The sequence below is a fragment of the Cygnus olor genome, chromosome 30 (genome assembly GCF_009769625.2).
Source record: "Cygnus olor isolate bCygOlo1 chromosome 30, bCygOlo1.pri.v2, whole genome shotgun sequence".
Classification (NCBI taxonomy): domain Eukaryota; kingdom Metazoa; phylum Chordata; class Aves; order Anseriformes; family Anatidae; genus Cygnus; species Cygnus olor.
In genome coordinates this window covers 330,334-345,348 of record NC_054087.1, presented here as the reverse complement: position 1 = coordinate 345,348, position 15,015 = coordinate 330,334, and the positions used below count along the sequence as shown (strand labels likewise).

At 56.1% G+C, this 15,015-nt stretch overlaps 1 protein-coding gene across 1 annotated transcript; it reads right to left on the bottom strand.

Annotated features, from left to right (window-relative positions):
• LOC121062495 lies at positions 1-11,510 on the bottom strand. Its single transcript, XM_040542527.1, has 19 exons — positions 9,891-11,510; positions 9,289-9,368; positions 8,951-9,076; positions 8,565-8,644; positions 8,207-8,327; positions 7,808-7,894; positions 7,237-7,341; positions 6,646-6,814; positions 5,860-5,951; positions 5,268-5,417; positions 4,933-5,087; positions 4,394-4,541; positions 3,957-4,094; positions 3,332-3,508; positions 2,927-3,082; positions 1,816-1,917; positions 1,343-1,445; positions 1,104-1,163; positions 1-467 (listed from the first exon to the last, which is right to left on the bottom strand). The coding sequence occupies exons 1-19, from the start codon at positions 10,009-10,011 to the stop codon at positions 331-333; spliced, it is 2,307 nt and encodes a 768-aa protein (XP_040398461.1). The 5' UTR covers positions 10,012-11,510; the 3' UTR covers positions 1-330.
• Positions 11,511-15,015: the final 3,505 nt, after the last annotated feature.

The window sequence follows — 15,015 nt, the reverse complement described above, 5'->3', positions numbered from 1 at the left end:
GTGAAACTTCATGCACATGTAACTCTTTGCTGCATATAACCAAGGCAAGTCGCCACATCAGGTGCGCACAACTTTGGCGGGACTACCCCCCGTGCCGCCCAGCATTGAATAAACATACCTACTTTACAATCTTATTGATTGTGGAGTCCGTTTTCCGCAAGTCACCACTCCTAACCCATTCCCCACCACAGCACCTAAAACCCTTACAGCTGCCCACCACGGTAGAGGCTGGAATGCTCAGCACACCATGCAAAGAATATCATGGCACTGCACATGTTGTTGGAGTTTTAATTGAATGCAGGCGTTTGTAGGTTTCTGCCTCCCCCTGGTTTAGGAGGGCCAGCAGCACAGTGCCCACAAGCACCATCTTGATGTTGGCTGCATCCTTGGACATCTCAGGATGAAGATGGTCTGAGTTGTCAGAGAGACAACAGAGAGCTCCTCGTCGTTCTGCAAGGGCTGGAGGACTGCAACGGAGAGAAACAGAGCAGAAATGAAACCCACCTGTCTGCAGAGACCGCGGGCAGCCCCTCCAGACCCTGCCACCTCACCACCTGTCACTTACTGGGAAGAGAAGGAGGGACCAAGGGGTTAGAGTCGGAGAATCATTAACTCTCCTGTGTTGGAAGGGATCATTGAGCCCAACTCCTGGCTGCACGCTGGGCAGCACAGGACTTACACCACGTATCTAACAGCTTTGTCCAAATGCTTCTTGAACACCCACGAGCTTGGGCACCACGCCTGCTTGCCTGGGGAGCCTGCTTCAGTGCCCGACCACCCTCTCAGGGAGGAACTTTTCCCCAAAATCCGATCTGAACATCCCCTGACCCGGCTTTAAGCCACTCCCTCGCCTCCTATCACCGGTCACCAGAGAGAAGAGATCAGCACCTCCCTCTCCGCTCCCCATCACAAGGAAGTTGTAGACAGCAGTGTCTTGCTGTTAACATACTCCGAAAAAGCCCTTTTTCTTATCCACCCCGGTACTCACCAGCTTCAACCCCAACTGAGCTTTTGGCCGTACAAACTTTCTCCCTTCCCTCTGAGAAAGATGAATGCCCTCTGCCCCACCAGTCGTGGACCCACACCCCGCTGCCCTCACTCACCGCTGCAGATTTCGTGGATCTTCCTCTCGCTCTGGTCCTTGCAGTGCTGCGCGGCAAGGCCTAGGCACAAAGCTCCTGTCAGAACCCTGCAAGGTGCCCCCCAGGCCCACTTGCATGGGCACGGGGTGGCACGGGGCCCCTGGGGACCCAGTCCGGGGTGGGGGGGGACTCTCTGGGCACTGCAGCAGCTGGGGCTGCCAAAGGCTGCCAAAAGAGGGACCCCGGGGGCTGTGGCTCACCGATGAACCTCACGGCTGCCTCCCGCAAGGTGACCTGAGTGTGCTGCAGGTACGGCAGGCTCTGCTGCAGGTATTCCTCCACCATTCTCTTGTCCTGCACGAGCTGGAGAGAGCACAAGGTTACGGGGCTTGCAGACCCTGCCCAGCTGGACAGACCACCCCCTCCTGCCAACACCCCCCCTTCCCCCTCAGGCCATTCCCATCTCCCAGCCACCAGCCCTGTGGGGCTGAGGTTTGGAGAGAGCCGCTGGCCAAGGGGGCTGGGGGGTGCTCAGCCCCCTCCGTCCTGCTGCTGAGACCCGGGTGGGCCAGGGGCTCCTTCAGCTTCCAGGGGACGGGGAGGGGAGAGGGGCCTGCAGAGGAGCACTCTGGGCTCTGTGCTGGAGGGGAGGGAGCAAGGATGCGGCTTTAGGCGGCGTGCTCTGGGGAAGCTGGGCAGGATTATCGAGCTGGGACCAGGGCGTTGTCTTTACCAAGCACTCTGCGATCCTCCAGGTCTGCTCTGTCTGGGCCAGGCGCTTGAGCTCTTCCCGCTTCAGGAACGCTGCAGCGGTGACAAGGGCTTCCACGGAGGCCTGCAGAGCAGCAGAGGCTGAGGGATGGCGCCACAGCCCAGGGAAGGGGACCTGGCAGCCCCCACCTCTTGGCAGGGCTGCAAGCCTTTCCCAGCCCGTGGTGGGGTAATGCGGTGGGGGATGAGTGTGAACTGCGTTTGGCAGGGCTCAGCAGCTGAAGGGCACAGGAGGCATGGGCCTTCAGCTGCAGGCAGTGAGGGCTGTAGTTCCCAAGAGAGTGGGGCAGCCTGGAGCCAGCAGCACCTCCCCTGGGCATCCCCCAGCACGGCGCTTGGCTCCCCATCGGGGTCTGCTGCATCTCCTTTGTTCCCAGGCTGCGGGTGGCAGAGCTTTGAGCCCAGGCTGCAGGGATGGGGCCCCTGCGACTGCACCTCCCTTCCCACCACTCTCCCCTCTCCAGGCTGGGCAGCAAGCTGGCACTCAGCCCTTGGGTGTGCTGCACCCCTCTGCACGGACCAAGCTCTCTGAGGGCATGCTGATCCTGCCCTTGAGAGACAGGCATTGGGGCTCAAAGACCCAGCCTCTGACAGCTGCAGGGACAACAAGGAAGCCTTGAGGGCCTCATGAGCACAGGCTTTGGAGGCCATGGGCTGCTGCTGCTGCTGCTGCTGCTGCTGCTGCTGAGCCCTGTTGGGACAGGTAGGGCACGCCTGGGAAGTGTCTGTGCCCTGCTTCTGAGCCCCTGCTAGCACTGGGTCTTCAGGGACTCTTCCTAGGTGCTGCACTGGAGGAGGAGGAGGGCCGACTGGAGGGAACAGCGCTGGAGGGGACCCCGCTTCTCTGTCCTTCTGTGCAGCAGGAGGCCCAGAGGGAGGAGAAGGAACTATTGTATGGGCCTGGCATAAGAAAGGAGGGGAGCTCTGCCCCCATTCTCCATGACACAGGCGGTTGCACCCCAAGGGGACACACGTTCCAAGTGCCCGATTGCTTTCAGCCCTGGCCCTGGATGCCCAGGCAACCCCTGTGGTGTCAGTATGCTAGTCCCTCTAGTCAGGTATGACATACGGACCTTGGCCACGCTCTGGGTCTGGTCACTCAGGTGAAAAAAGAGTGGGAGCAGGCCCCTCCGCACGATCTTCTTCATCTGTCTCTTGTGGCACCATAACACAACCTGCATCACTTTGTTGTAGAGGCAGATGGAGAGCTCTTGCACCTGGCTGCACTCCTGGTAGGGAGGAGGAGAGGAAGACTTCAGCAAGAGGTGCTCCCTGCCCGCGGTGAGCAGGGGCGTTAGGGTGGGTGATGTGAATGGAGGTGCTTCAGAACCAGAGTCTGCTCAAAGGAGCTGCCGCCAGATCTGTAGCCACAGCGAAAGGACACAGCCCCACTAGAGGGAACGTAATAGGTCTCCGTCACGGGGGGCAGCTGTCACTGGAGTGCCCATTTGTGGGCTCAGGTCCCGCAGCAGCCTTACGTCATTGAACAGTGGCAGGATCTCCCCAGCCACTTGCAGAGCGATGGAGCTGGCCTGCTTCCTCTTCACATGACCCATCACGTTTCCGATGAGAAGCAGGGCCTTCATCTTGGTGTCAGCCTTGGCAGCCTGCAGGCCCTCCATGATGCCTGGCAGCAGGACTGGAATTTGTCTTGCCTGTATGAAGGACAGAGTTTCCTTTTGGAGAAACAATGAGAGGCCACCCTGGCCAAAACCCTGTGGTGCCAGAGCACCAGGCTCCCATCTTGCTTGTGGAGAGGCAGCACGAGAATTGCACCGGGAAGCAGCCACCAGACAGGCAATGGCCATGGGCACCCATTGCGTATGTGACGGGAGCAAGGGTAGGAAAAGGAGGGCAGCTGAGCAAAGGCTCTGTGTCCCCTTTTCGGACCAGCCCCAAAAGGTACATGGCTTGGTAACCCTGCATGCATGGAAAGCTCCCCAGAGAGCTGCTGGGCCCCTCCATGGCCAGATCATTTCTTGATCGTTTCTTCTGCGCCACAGAGCTGCAGGCAGAGCAGAGACCTCCCAGCTGGCCGTGAGTAGGCCATGATACCTTCCGGACAAAGGCGCACCGGCCTTCACATAAGTGTGCCCTGCTCACCATTACAGGTCTCTCTGACACTGGGAGGAGAACGCGGAGCGCCAGTGAGTGCATCACTAGGCTGGGACGCTTCAAGAGCCTCTGGAGATGGTACATGGCATCCAAGTCGTCTTGTCCAACGTCTGCGTGGGCCAGCAGCTGAAATGAACACAGCATTGAGAGACTGTCAGAGCCTGCAGGGCTGCAGGCACCGTGCAGCTCCTGGCTCTCCTGGCGGCTCAGGCCAGGGCACCGGGGCCAGGCAGCCTGTCCTGGGGCAGCCGTGGCTGTGGAGGGCCGCAGGGCCCCTGAGTGCCCTGTGCCTGGCAGCACCCAGCAGCCTTTCTTTGCCTGCTCCTCCTGCACGTACGTCCTGGAGGAGCTGCCAGTTTGGGGGTAGACGGGCAGAGGCACACACACGGCCCTGAAGAGGAGCAAGGCCTCGTCCGGTAACTCACCGCCAAGTGACGGATGCAGTTGTCATCTGTGACGAAGCCAGAGAGCCTGCGCAGCTGCTGGTCCTGGAGCACGTCAAGTATCTCCCTCAGGACCTTTTCCATAGTCTGGTTCTGGGAAAACATTGCTTCCCACATGGCCAGGGCAGCGCTGCGAGGACAGAGCACTCAGTCAGCAGGGCACACTCCGCCACAGCGCCATGGCCTGCACAGGCCCCGCAGGCCCCAGGCTGTCCTGCAGCCCTGGCCCCGCCGCCCCCCTCACTTGGGGTGCCCTGAGAGCCCTGGCTGGGCAAGCAGGAGAGGGCAGAGATGACATTCACTGTGGGGCAGGCAGGGAGCGTGGTGGCGGCGATCCTGGCTGGCCTGGTCAGCTCTGGCTGCCCTGGCTGTGGCCAATGAACCGTGGCTGGGAAGCATGGCGGCATGGAGGGCCCTGCTCTGTAAACGTATCGTGGAGTTTTCTGTGGATCTGTCAGGCAGAAAGTCTCCTGTCCCCTCCCCTCCCATACAAGAAGCCCTTAAGGTTGTCATGCCAGTACCTGTCAGATGATGGCGAGATCTTCAGCAGGCTCCTGACCACCTTCTTTGGCCACTGGTTGGTCAGCCAGAGGATGAGTATGTCCAGACTCTGCCGGGCTGATGCCGTGCTGATGCACTCCACACTTCCGTAGATGCATCTCATGATCTTCGGCACCTGGAGAGGAAAAAGTTGAGTGCAGCCATATTTGCAGCTACTACTGACACAACTGCCCTTCCCATCACTCTCTGATGGCTTCAGATGGCCTGAGGTGCCTGAGAGGGCTGGATTTGCGAGGGAGGAACCGGGGCCTGAAATGGGCTAACGGGCAGGGCAGTCCAACTACAGGCCACTTACATCGGTCAGCCAGGAGGCAGAGTCTTGGATGGCCATGTCCAACACACTGCTGGCCTCCTGCTTGTCATATATGCTGGAGTCTCTCAGGGCTTCAATGACCATGAGGATGACGTCTGTCCTCTGAGACGGCCGGAGGTATTGTCCGAAGTTCTACAAGGAGGAAGGGACGTGAGACACGTCACACCAAGTGCCCTGATGGTGCTGCAGAACTGAGCGGTGAGAGCAGCTCTGAAGACAGATGCCTGGCCGTGCTGGCAGCAGTGCCCACAGGAAAGCAGGAAGCAGGGGCTGCAGTCCCTGCGTGGTGGGGGCTGAGAAGAGCCCTCAGGGTGAGGGACTAGGGTTGGAGGCATGGGCCCAGTGTGCTGGCCCTGCAGATATCCAGGGCTTGCTGGTGGCCAGGAGGGCCAGGAGGAACTGCTGCTGTGAGGCTGGAGTACCGCCTATGGAGAGGTCCTACTCAGGGACAGCAGGAACGCTCGGGCCAGGAAGAGTGAGGCCACGCCAGCCGCACTGATGCTGGAGCCCCGTGCTCCCACAAGTCTCCTGCTGCTGATGGGACAAGTGTGCCAGCAAGGGAGGAACTCATTACCATGGCAATGTCAGTGGTAGTGGGTGAAGGAAGCCAGAACACGGCCTCGGCTTCTTCTTGAGGCTCTTGAGTATCTTCTGGTGCTGTGCTTCCTAAACAGGACAGTGGAGGGGGACAAAAAGAAGATTCACAAGGACAAGCCACTTTTGTTAAGAGGCTTACCAACTGGTGAAAAGAGCTTTTGAGTAGGAATGGCTGAGGAGGGAGGATATGATGCAGAGTCCAGGGCGGAAGTGTTGGACAGAGATGTAAAGCAAAGGTGGACAGGTGATGGGAACAACAGAGATCTCAAGAGAGCAAGGAGTGGCACGTGCCTCAGCTGTACGCACGCAAATGCTCCCGGCCTGGGACACTCAAAGGCATGAGAGCCCTGCGTGCAATCACGCAACTAAAACGCTGTTGGACTAACTGAGGTGTGGGGGATGGCTTGCATGGCTGGAGCGCTGTAGTGCAGGGGTACAAGATCTTCAGGGGAGGTGGGGAAGATGGGGCGGGGGGGTCGTCTCCTTTGTGAAGGAGCAGCTTGGATAAATGGGACACCAACAGTCTGGGAGAGAGCATATGGGTCAGGAGCAGAGGTGAGGCAGTGCTGGTGGCATCGCGGTGGCAGCCTGTTAAAACGTCCCCGCTCAAGGAGAGGAAGTGAATGAAGTCTTCCTCTCTCTAGGAAGACCACTCTAGAGGTCTCTACAAGAATGATCCGTGGCACTGCTTAGGAAAACAAGCAAGTGCATCAGGCAGTGCCTGTGTCTGGAGGGGAGGGCAGCCCAACACAGCTTCTCTTACTGTTTTTCTGGATGAATCGGAAGAGGTAATGAAGAGCATCCAAAGCCTCCCATCTTAGCTGCCAGTTCTTGCAAGTGTGGCAAAGGAGGAGCCGTCCCACCAACTGTCCCAGGACTGGCATATTGCACTCTGTGTATCTGTCCTTGTGTCCTCCAGAGATGCTGTGGATCTGGGCAAGGGAGAGAGGAGGGAAGTGCTGTGGGGGGCAGCTGGAGCCAATGTCCTGGAGCCAAGAGTCTGCCCAGGGCTGGGTCCCAGGTGAGTCAGAGCTCTGCAAGGCCTTGCCGGCCCCGGCTCCCAGAGCAGCAGCCTTGGCCACGCCTGGTCTCCCACCATGCTCCCTGCGCACTTCAGTCCTGCACAGGACGGGGGGCAGAGCTGGCTCCCGAGAGTTCTCTCAGGGACAGGGAACATCCCCCACTCGGGGTCCATGGGAAAAGGAGGGATGAAGGCCCTTGCTTCAGGGCTGAGCCCTAGCTGAGGGCCCTAACCTGTAGCCGGGCTTGCCTCGGAAGCACCCCTGAGCTGCGGGCTGATGTGGTCTGCGGGGAAGGGGAGGTGGGCTGGCTGGAGGGGTGCGTGGCTCCTTACCTGCGGTGAGAAGCTTGCGGCTAGCCAGCTGGTCAGCTTCGTGATCCTCCCCACAGCCCTCTCGCAAATAGCTTCGCTGTGGGAGTTGGCAAAGGGCAGCAGAATCTGTGAGGGGAGAAATTGCTGGTCTGCCCTGGGAGCTGATGCCCGCTAAAGCAGGAGCATCAGTGCTGGGCTCCCGCACCATTCAGATCTCGGGAGGAAAGCACCGCGGACAGGGAGGCAGGTGGACAGCAGCAGCACCAGCGGTGACCAGTGCAGTGCCTCGGAAGAGGGGTCAAATTCCTGCCACTGCGTTGATGCAAAGAAAGCCCAGGAGTGCCATGGGCAAGGCTTTTCTATGACACAGGAGGAGCCTGTGGAGGGGAAAGGTCTGCAGCCAGGGGATACTGGGCTGCCAGAAGACCTCAGTTGGCAGCCCCCGGTTCCCCCAAGGGAGGTGGGCACCCTTCCTGCACTATGCTGCCTGTGCGTGGCACTGAAGTAGGGTCTGTACATTCCGGAGTGGATGCTGAATTCCCTCAGGGTGAGGAAGCGCCCCTGTGACCACCACTCTTGGCAAGTGGCAGACCTGCAAGATGTTCTGCAGCTCCCAGAAGCCGGTGATGGGAGAATTTTTTATGAACAACTTCAGCATGTGGTCCATGGCGTCCAGGGTCTGCAAGGAAAACAAAGGGCTGGCAGCGGATCTCCAGTCCCTCTCTCTCTGCCAGGAGAAGGATCTGAATGCCGACTGCCAGGGGAGGACACGCATACTGCCTGGCCATGCCCAGGGAGAGGCTTGGGGCAGAAAAGCTGCTGTGTGCAGAGCAGCCTGTGGCCAGATCCCAGGGAAGGGCAAGAAGGGATGAGGGTGGGAAAGCAAAGCTGAGCCCCTGCCCTGCCTTGGGTCTCCACTGGTCCCTCAGCACAGAGCAGCCAGGGATCAACCCAGAGGGATGGGTGTTCCAATAGCTCACCCAGAGCATACCTTGAAGTAGCGCATAAGGTTCGGGCCCTTCATATCCTCTTGTGAAGGAAGCAAGAAGACGCTATTGAAGCACACATACATGATGCTGTTCTTCTTGCCATCCAGCACTGACTTTACATAGCTGCAAAGAAAGCAAGGGGCCTCGTTGTCACGGTGCTGGGAGCAGTGCCTCAGGGCCTCGGGGAGGAGGACACAGCGCTGCGGGGCCGTGGTCCCTGGGATGGGGACTGCCTTCCACATTCCAGAAGCCCCGAGGGTTGGAGAGCAGCGGCCCTGTGCATGGCACTGTCAGGCTCCTGCCTAGACAGGGGAAGCCTCGAAGCCAGGCCCAGGGCCACACCGGGGGCTGGGCAGGTACCTCAAGTTGCCGAGTGCGAGCATGGCCTGCTGCCGCACCTCTGTGCGCAGATGTTCCAAGGGCTCCTCTTCCAGCAGCACCTGCAGAGCACAACCGGGATGGGACCTGGCATCTGGCGGCACAGGTCGGCAGCACCAGCAGAGCTGGTACAGGTCAGAAGGGCCAGTGGAGCCCCAGTGCCTCCACCCAGCTGTGGCACCCAGAGGGCCGCCCTGCCACCTCCCTGCTGCTGAGGTCTCCACTGGCGGGGCTTCTCAATGTCCCCAAGTCCGTCAGGGGCAGCTGCATGTCCGCACAACGTTTGCCCCCGCCAAACCCCTCGAGAGGCCAGTCCCCACAGCTTGCCCTTGCACCCCTCCCAGAGCCACCAGGGGGTGTCCCATCACCTTAATATGCTCTGCCAGCTCATATTTGTTGCAGAAGACACTGAGGCCGCGCCACAGGCCCCTGTCTTTGGCAGTTCTGCACAGGTTGCTGATGCTCCTTAGGAACTGCATCTTCAGGTCTTCATCCTGGCAGCCGGGCGACAGAGAGACCAACAGGGAGTGTGAGAGGGGAGACCCATGGCCGGCAGCAGGACCAAAGCCTCGAGGGGCTCAGGGCTGTGCGGGGCTCCTGGAGGGCAGCAGCTCTGCCTAGCCAGCAGCCCTCCAGCATCCTGGCAGCAGAGCTGCGCGACCCTCAGGAGACACAGGCACAGCCACCAGGGCAAGGCCACAGCTACCTGTTGTGTGCTGCTGACAAACAACAGAATGAAGTACACGCTCTCCTCTTCTCTTTTGTAGACAGCTAACCTGCCAGCTTCTAAGAACACAGCAGAAGAAGGAGGGTTGTAGAGGGTGGCCAAAGGCAGGAGGGAGGAGAGGAAGGAGCTCTGGCCTCCCTCCAGCCCCGCGCTTGCTCCCCTGGCACAACCTCCCTGGGGGTGTCAGGGCTGGAGAGTGCCCGGGGGCTGGGCTGCCATGCCTGAGCACGGGGTTGTGGGGAAAGCCCCGAGTGCGCCAGGCTTCAGAATTCGCTTGCAGAGGCAGAAAAGGTCCCCATCCCACAGCACCGCTGCCTCCTGCCAGCCAAGAGGCCTCTCGCTGCCCACGCCTGGAGCAGGAGTTGGGTCCCCTCCGCTGTCTCCACTCTGGGGGAGGCTGAGCTGGGGCCAGCTCCAGGCCCAGAGCAGTCCCGGCCTTCAGGCACTATCATGCCCCCAAGCACAGGACCCCACTGCCAGCGTGCCGGGTAAAGGGGTCCTGACACTGAGCAGGGTGTTCTTGCTGCCCCCCCCGCTCACCAGCCCCAGCCCTGCTCACCCGGACGGGGGCCCTCGCTCACCGTTCATCATCAGCTCCATGGTGCGCTCCTCATGCTGTTCATCTGGAGATCTTTTCCCCTGAGGAGCCCTGGCCTCCACCCAGGCCGGCCTGGGGCGTCTGGGGGATCGTCTCTCCTTCATCCTGCGGGGTGAGGGTAGTAGAGAAGAGGCAATCTCGGGGAAATGGCTCGGCGCTGCTTGAAGACGCGGGCTATGCTCGGGGACTGCTCTGCAGCCTCATGCTCCTGCCCTGTCCCGTCACAGCCATGCCGGACACTGGGTGGCCGGGGCTGGCTGCTCTGGCTTTGATACGGAGCAGTGGGGTGTGCCCAGACCATGTCACAAAGGGCCCTGCTGTGACCCGCTGCCGAGCCAGGGAGGGCCGGGTGTCCCCTGCAGGTGGCACAGGGGCACCAGGCTCCTCTCAGGGTATGCCGAGGCCCCCGTTTGCTCTCGTGTCTCTTGCCATCCAGCGTGTCCCATAGCCCCGGGGAACACCCTTCAGCACACTGCGGAGCCCTGCCTGTCCCCTTCCACGAGGGTCAACGTTGAAGATTGACTCAACCTTACCAGACATCGTGCTTTTTGTGGCTTCTCTCTTCTCTTTGAAACAACGAGTATAAAACAGAATATATGTAACATAGCAGGCTGAAGGGATTGCTGAAATTGATAAATTGTTGTATCGGCCTGACGCGATAAGACTCAGTTCTAGCCACAAAATCGAGGCTGAAGAAGGAACACGGTGCCCAAAGTAGAACTTAATTAAATTAGCCTTTCTTTGCCTGCTCCTCCTGCACGTACGTCCTGCAGGAGCTGTACATTTGGGGGTAGGTGGGGAGGGGTGAGGGTTGTCATATTTACCCAGATATTACCCTTTACATAATCGTAAACCCTAACCTTAATTAGGACCCTAAAAAACAAGTATGGCGCCAATTTCTCCCCTCAAAAAGTGCTCCCAACGGAAGCCTTTGGGTACACCTGAAGTCCCTTGGGGAGCCTTTACGCAACCCCACACGCAACAGGACTCTGCGCCTTCTCTCTTGCCAAACAACCCTAAACGTAACCCTAACTGGAACACTGAGCCGAACCCTAATTAGGACCCTAGAAAACATGTACGGCGCCACTTTCTCCCATCAAAAAGTGCTGCCAACAGAAGCCTTTGGGTACACGTGAAGTCCCTTGGGGAGCCTTTACACAACCCCACACACAACAGGACTCTGCGCCTTCTCTCTTTCCAAACGACCCTAATGGTAACCTATCTATCTTATTCAAGAGATTGCTCGTAGGGCACCCTAGAGTACCCTGGGAGGCCTCTAGGGGATCCTAGAGGAAACTGGGGGTCACTGGGAGGTTTCCGGGGGAGCTAGAGGGCACCGGGTGGCCCTGGTAGACCTGCGGAGGATCTACAGTGCAGGGAAGGACCGCAGGAGGCCTCCAGTGTTCTTGAGAGTGTTCTTAATTTTTTTTTTTGGCGTGTAATCTGTTATGCTCCTAGATTATTTTTGCCTATGTAAAGAAAGGTTTGAGCTAATTCCGGTTGAAATAGTTTCAGTTACTTGTTTGGTCATATTGTCCTTTCAATGTTCAAAGCTGAAGCAAAAGCACGGGAATTGTTGCTTCTAGAAACTGCCCAGTTCTCTGTGCTGTGATTTGTACACTGTTGAGCTAAGCCAGATAAAGAAAAACAACACAGCTGCTGCTCATCCTGCTTGATTTCTATTTTATTTTTATTTTTCTTATTTTTTATTTTTTGCTTTGCCCCTCCTCTTTCCCAGATTGGGTTCCAGGTGGGGCCTAATGGTATATAAGCTGCAGGTGTCCCATCAGAGAGCTCTTTCTGCCTGAGCTGCTCTTTGGGGTAAGTGCTTTGTTTTTCCTTCAGCCAGGTGCAGGGTTCTTTAGGTGTGTCAGAGTGCATGGGCTGATGCGTTTCCAAGTTAAGAGAGGTAAGCACGTCTTTTTGAGGTAACAGCTAGTAGGATCTTTTAGAGTAAAGCAATCTATGTAGTAGTAGGTGCCTACTGGGCTGGGGGACGTGGGTCTGGGGCTTCTTGGCCACTGGGGTAGGGGAGGAAAGAAGAGGAGTGGGTATAGACTGTTCTGTGGATTGTCACGTTTGTCTGTTCTTTCTCCTTGGTCTAACCCACATGACCTTGGCTCGGCATGGCGAATGGAAGTGCTAAACCTCGATAGGGAAGATGAGTGGAGAAAAGTTGGAAAACGGGCATGATTTTTCATTTGGTAGTCTATTGGTCCACCTCTGGGTGACTCCTCTTTTCAGCGGATGAAGAAGAAACTGTCAACATCCTAGTTAGCCTCTGTGGTCCACACTGAGGATGGATTCAGACCCCTGAGAATTAAGTCAAGGGGCAAATACTGTGTGTGGTGGGGGGTGGTTGGCAGGGGGCGGCAGGGAGTTGCAGGTCAGTTGACTACTGTCTTGCTTCTGAGAAGGGTATTGCGTTGGAAGAAGTTTAGCTGGCGTGCCGGTGCCTGATGGCACTTTGCTTCTGCAGGTGAAGAGGAGCCTTGTGCCTGAAGCAACGTCCTGGCTAGCCTTGGCGTTCCTTGTTGAGGATGGAATCTGCCTCCCAGCATTGCCAAGGTAAGCTGGGGGGCAAATGGACTGTTTGGGTTGGGGTTGTGAATGGACACACAGGGCAAGGGTATGTGCTTCTAAGTTGTTGCAGCGGAAGGGGCCTTTCAGGATTGGTCACGGTCAGGCAGAGAGGGAGTGTGTGTGTGGGGATTTGTCAGGTACAGTGAGAGCATGTGCCAGGCAGGGCAGTTCCAGTTTGGAAGGAGGCAAGGCGCAGAGTCCTGTTGTGTGTGGGGTTGCATAAAGGCTCCCCAAGGGAGTTCAGGTGTACCCAAAGGCTTCTGATGGGAGCACTTTGGGAGAAATTGGCAATGTACTTTTCTTTTAGGGTCATAATTAGGTTTATCCTTTGCGTATACCTGAACAATGAAGAATTTCCTCCTCATGTCTTATCTAAATCTATCCTCTTTTAGTTTAAGACCTTTTTTCCTTTTCCTATCTTTATCTACCTGAGTAAAGTGTCCTTTTCCATCCTTTTCTACAAGCCCCCTTTTAGCTATTCAAAGACTGTGATGAGGTCTCCCTGGAGCCTTCTATTGTCCAGGCTGAACATCCCCAGCTCTCTCAGCCTTTCTTCATAGGAGAGGTGCTCTAGGCCTCTGATCATCTTTGTGGCCCTTCTCTGGACCCGCTTTATCAGGTCCACATCTTTCTTGTGCTGAAGAACTGAGTAGCATGGTTTAGTGGTGGATTTTGGTACTAGGTTAAATGTTGGACTAGATGATCTTAGAGGTCTTTTCCAACCTGAATGATTCTATTATGTTACGGTTCTATGAAATGAAATTAAAGACAAGTAATTTTACCTCCACCAAAATAAATGTCTCCCAACAATTTAAGAAACTGCTGGGCATTTTCATCATTAATTTGTGTTCTGATGCTTGGAACGATGGATGGATCTTACATTTTCATGGTTACTGACACAAATGTAGGAAGTATAAATTTTGGACCAAGTATTACTCTGGAAACAGCAACCCCCAATTCTTCCCATTCATTGTGGGGAGCTATGATTAGATGGGCTAATCATCAAAACCCCTCCACCTGGGGGGAGTGGAGTACCTTGAAATGATCCAATTTATCCTCCCTTTAATCAACTTTATTCCAACAAGCCATTCCTTCTCTGTTCCATGGTGATGGCCCTAGAGGAAACAAGCCCAGTCCCTCGTCCATGGAGTGTGCCCTGAATTCCTCATGACAGTAAAAGGGACTCCTCCCAAATTCTGACCACCAGTGGTGGGAATCAAATCTGGCATCCCTATTCATGATCCAATCATGTTTATGGAGACCCTTGCCTCCAACTGCCCCTCGTATGCTGGTGGCACCCAGGAAGATGTGTAGCGGTAAGCAGGATATGCATCGCTGCCTCCAGAACCACACAACCTGAAAGAGGTTTAGTCAGGCCAACTCCAGGAGCAGTGTGAAATACCCCTACACAGGTGCACACCGAGCTACAGACCCAGAACGCACCCACCTTTTGTGTTCGTGTTATAAACAAAGGCCTAGAGGCTGATTACACGATTGACTGACCATTGTTTGTAAACAGTTAGTAAAAGGGGGAAAAAAAAAAGGAAAAAACAGTCAGTAAAAGGGAAAGGAAAATCAATGAAAGATCAGTTGACCCTCTAAGTCCGGAACCAACATCTCCTGGTGCTACAGTAATAGCACAGACACTTCCAAAATCGTACCCGTCATTAGCCCCACAAAAATTGGGAAACTAAAAAGGGGAGGGGAATAAAATACAGTGTCTCCCACTCGAACCATATGAGCTATTTCTGCCTCCTCCCCCACCATGAATGTACATTTTAATGATGAACACTGGATTGAATTCCTCAGACACTGGTGCACAACCATGACGATACCCCCAACCTTACATAATGCCTATGAAATCACCTGGTAATAATGTTTTGGCGGCTGGTGTGTATGGGGACACCCCTAAACATCAGATTGCAAAGGCAAAGCTCCAGTTGTCTAATGGTAAAACTTCCCACACTGCTGTGGCCTTAGAATCCCATTACATTTTAGGACTAAATGTCCTAAAGAGGCAATTTTGGCCTGACAGTATGGGTTTCTGGCAGATAGAGGTAACGTGGGAGTCTACCTCTCAGAACAAGCCCCCCTGATTACCAAATAGTAATGTGGCCAATACCTCTCAATATCCTTTACTTTCTGCAGCCAAGAGTGCTATCACTGAATTATGGGAGACACAAAACTGAGGGAAGGGTGATACGTGTCCACTCAACCTGTAATTCCCTTGTACAGCCAATCCATAAGATCACTAGAGAGTGGAGACTAACTATTGATTACTGAAAATTAAATAGAGTCACTGACCCTCTGGTCGCAGGCATCCTCTCAGTTGTAGAAATTACCTCTGGATGGCAGTATTTGACATCTAAGATGTGTTCTTTATGTTCACGTCTTCGTCATGCAATGGGATCAGATTTGCCTTCCCACGGCAAGGCATACAAAAAACCTCCACTCCACTGCCACAAGGATTTTGGTACAGCCCTACCACAGCTCACAACATCCTTGCTCAGCAGGAATGATTCCCA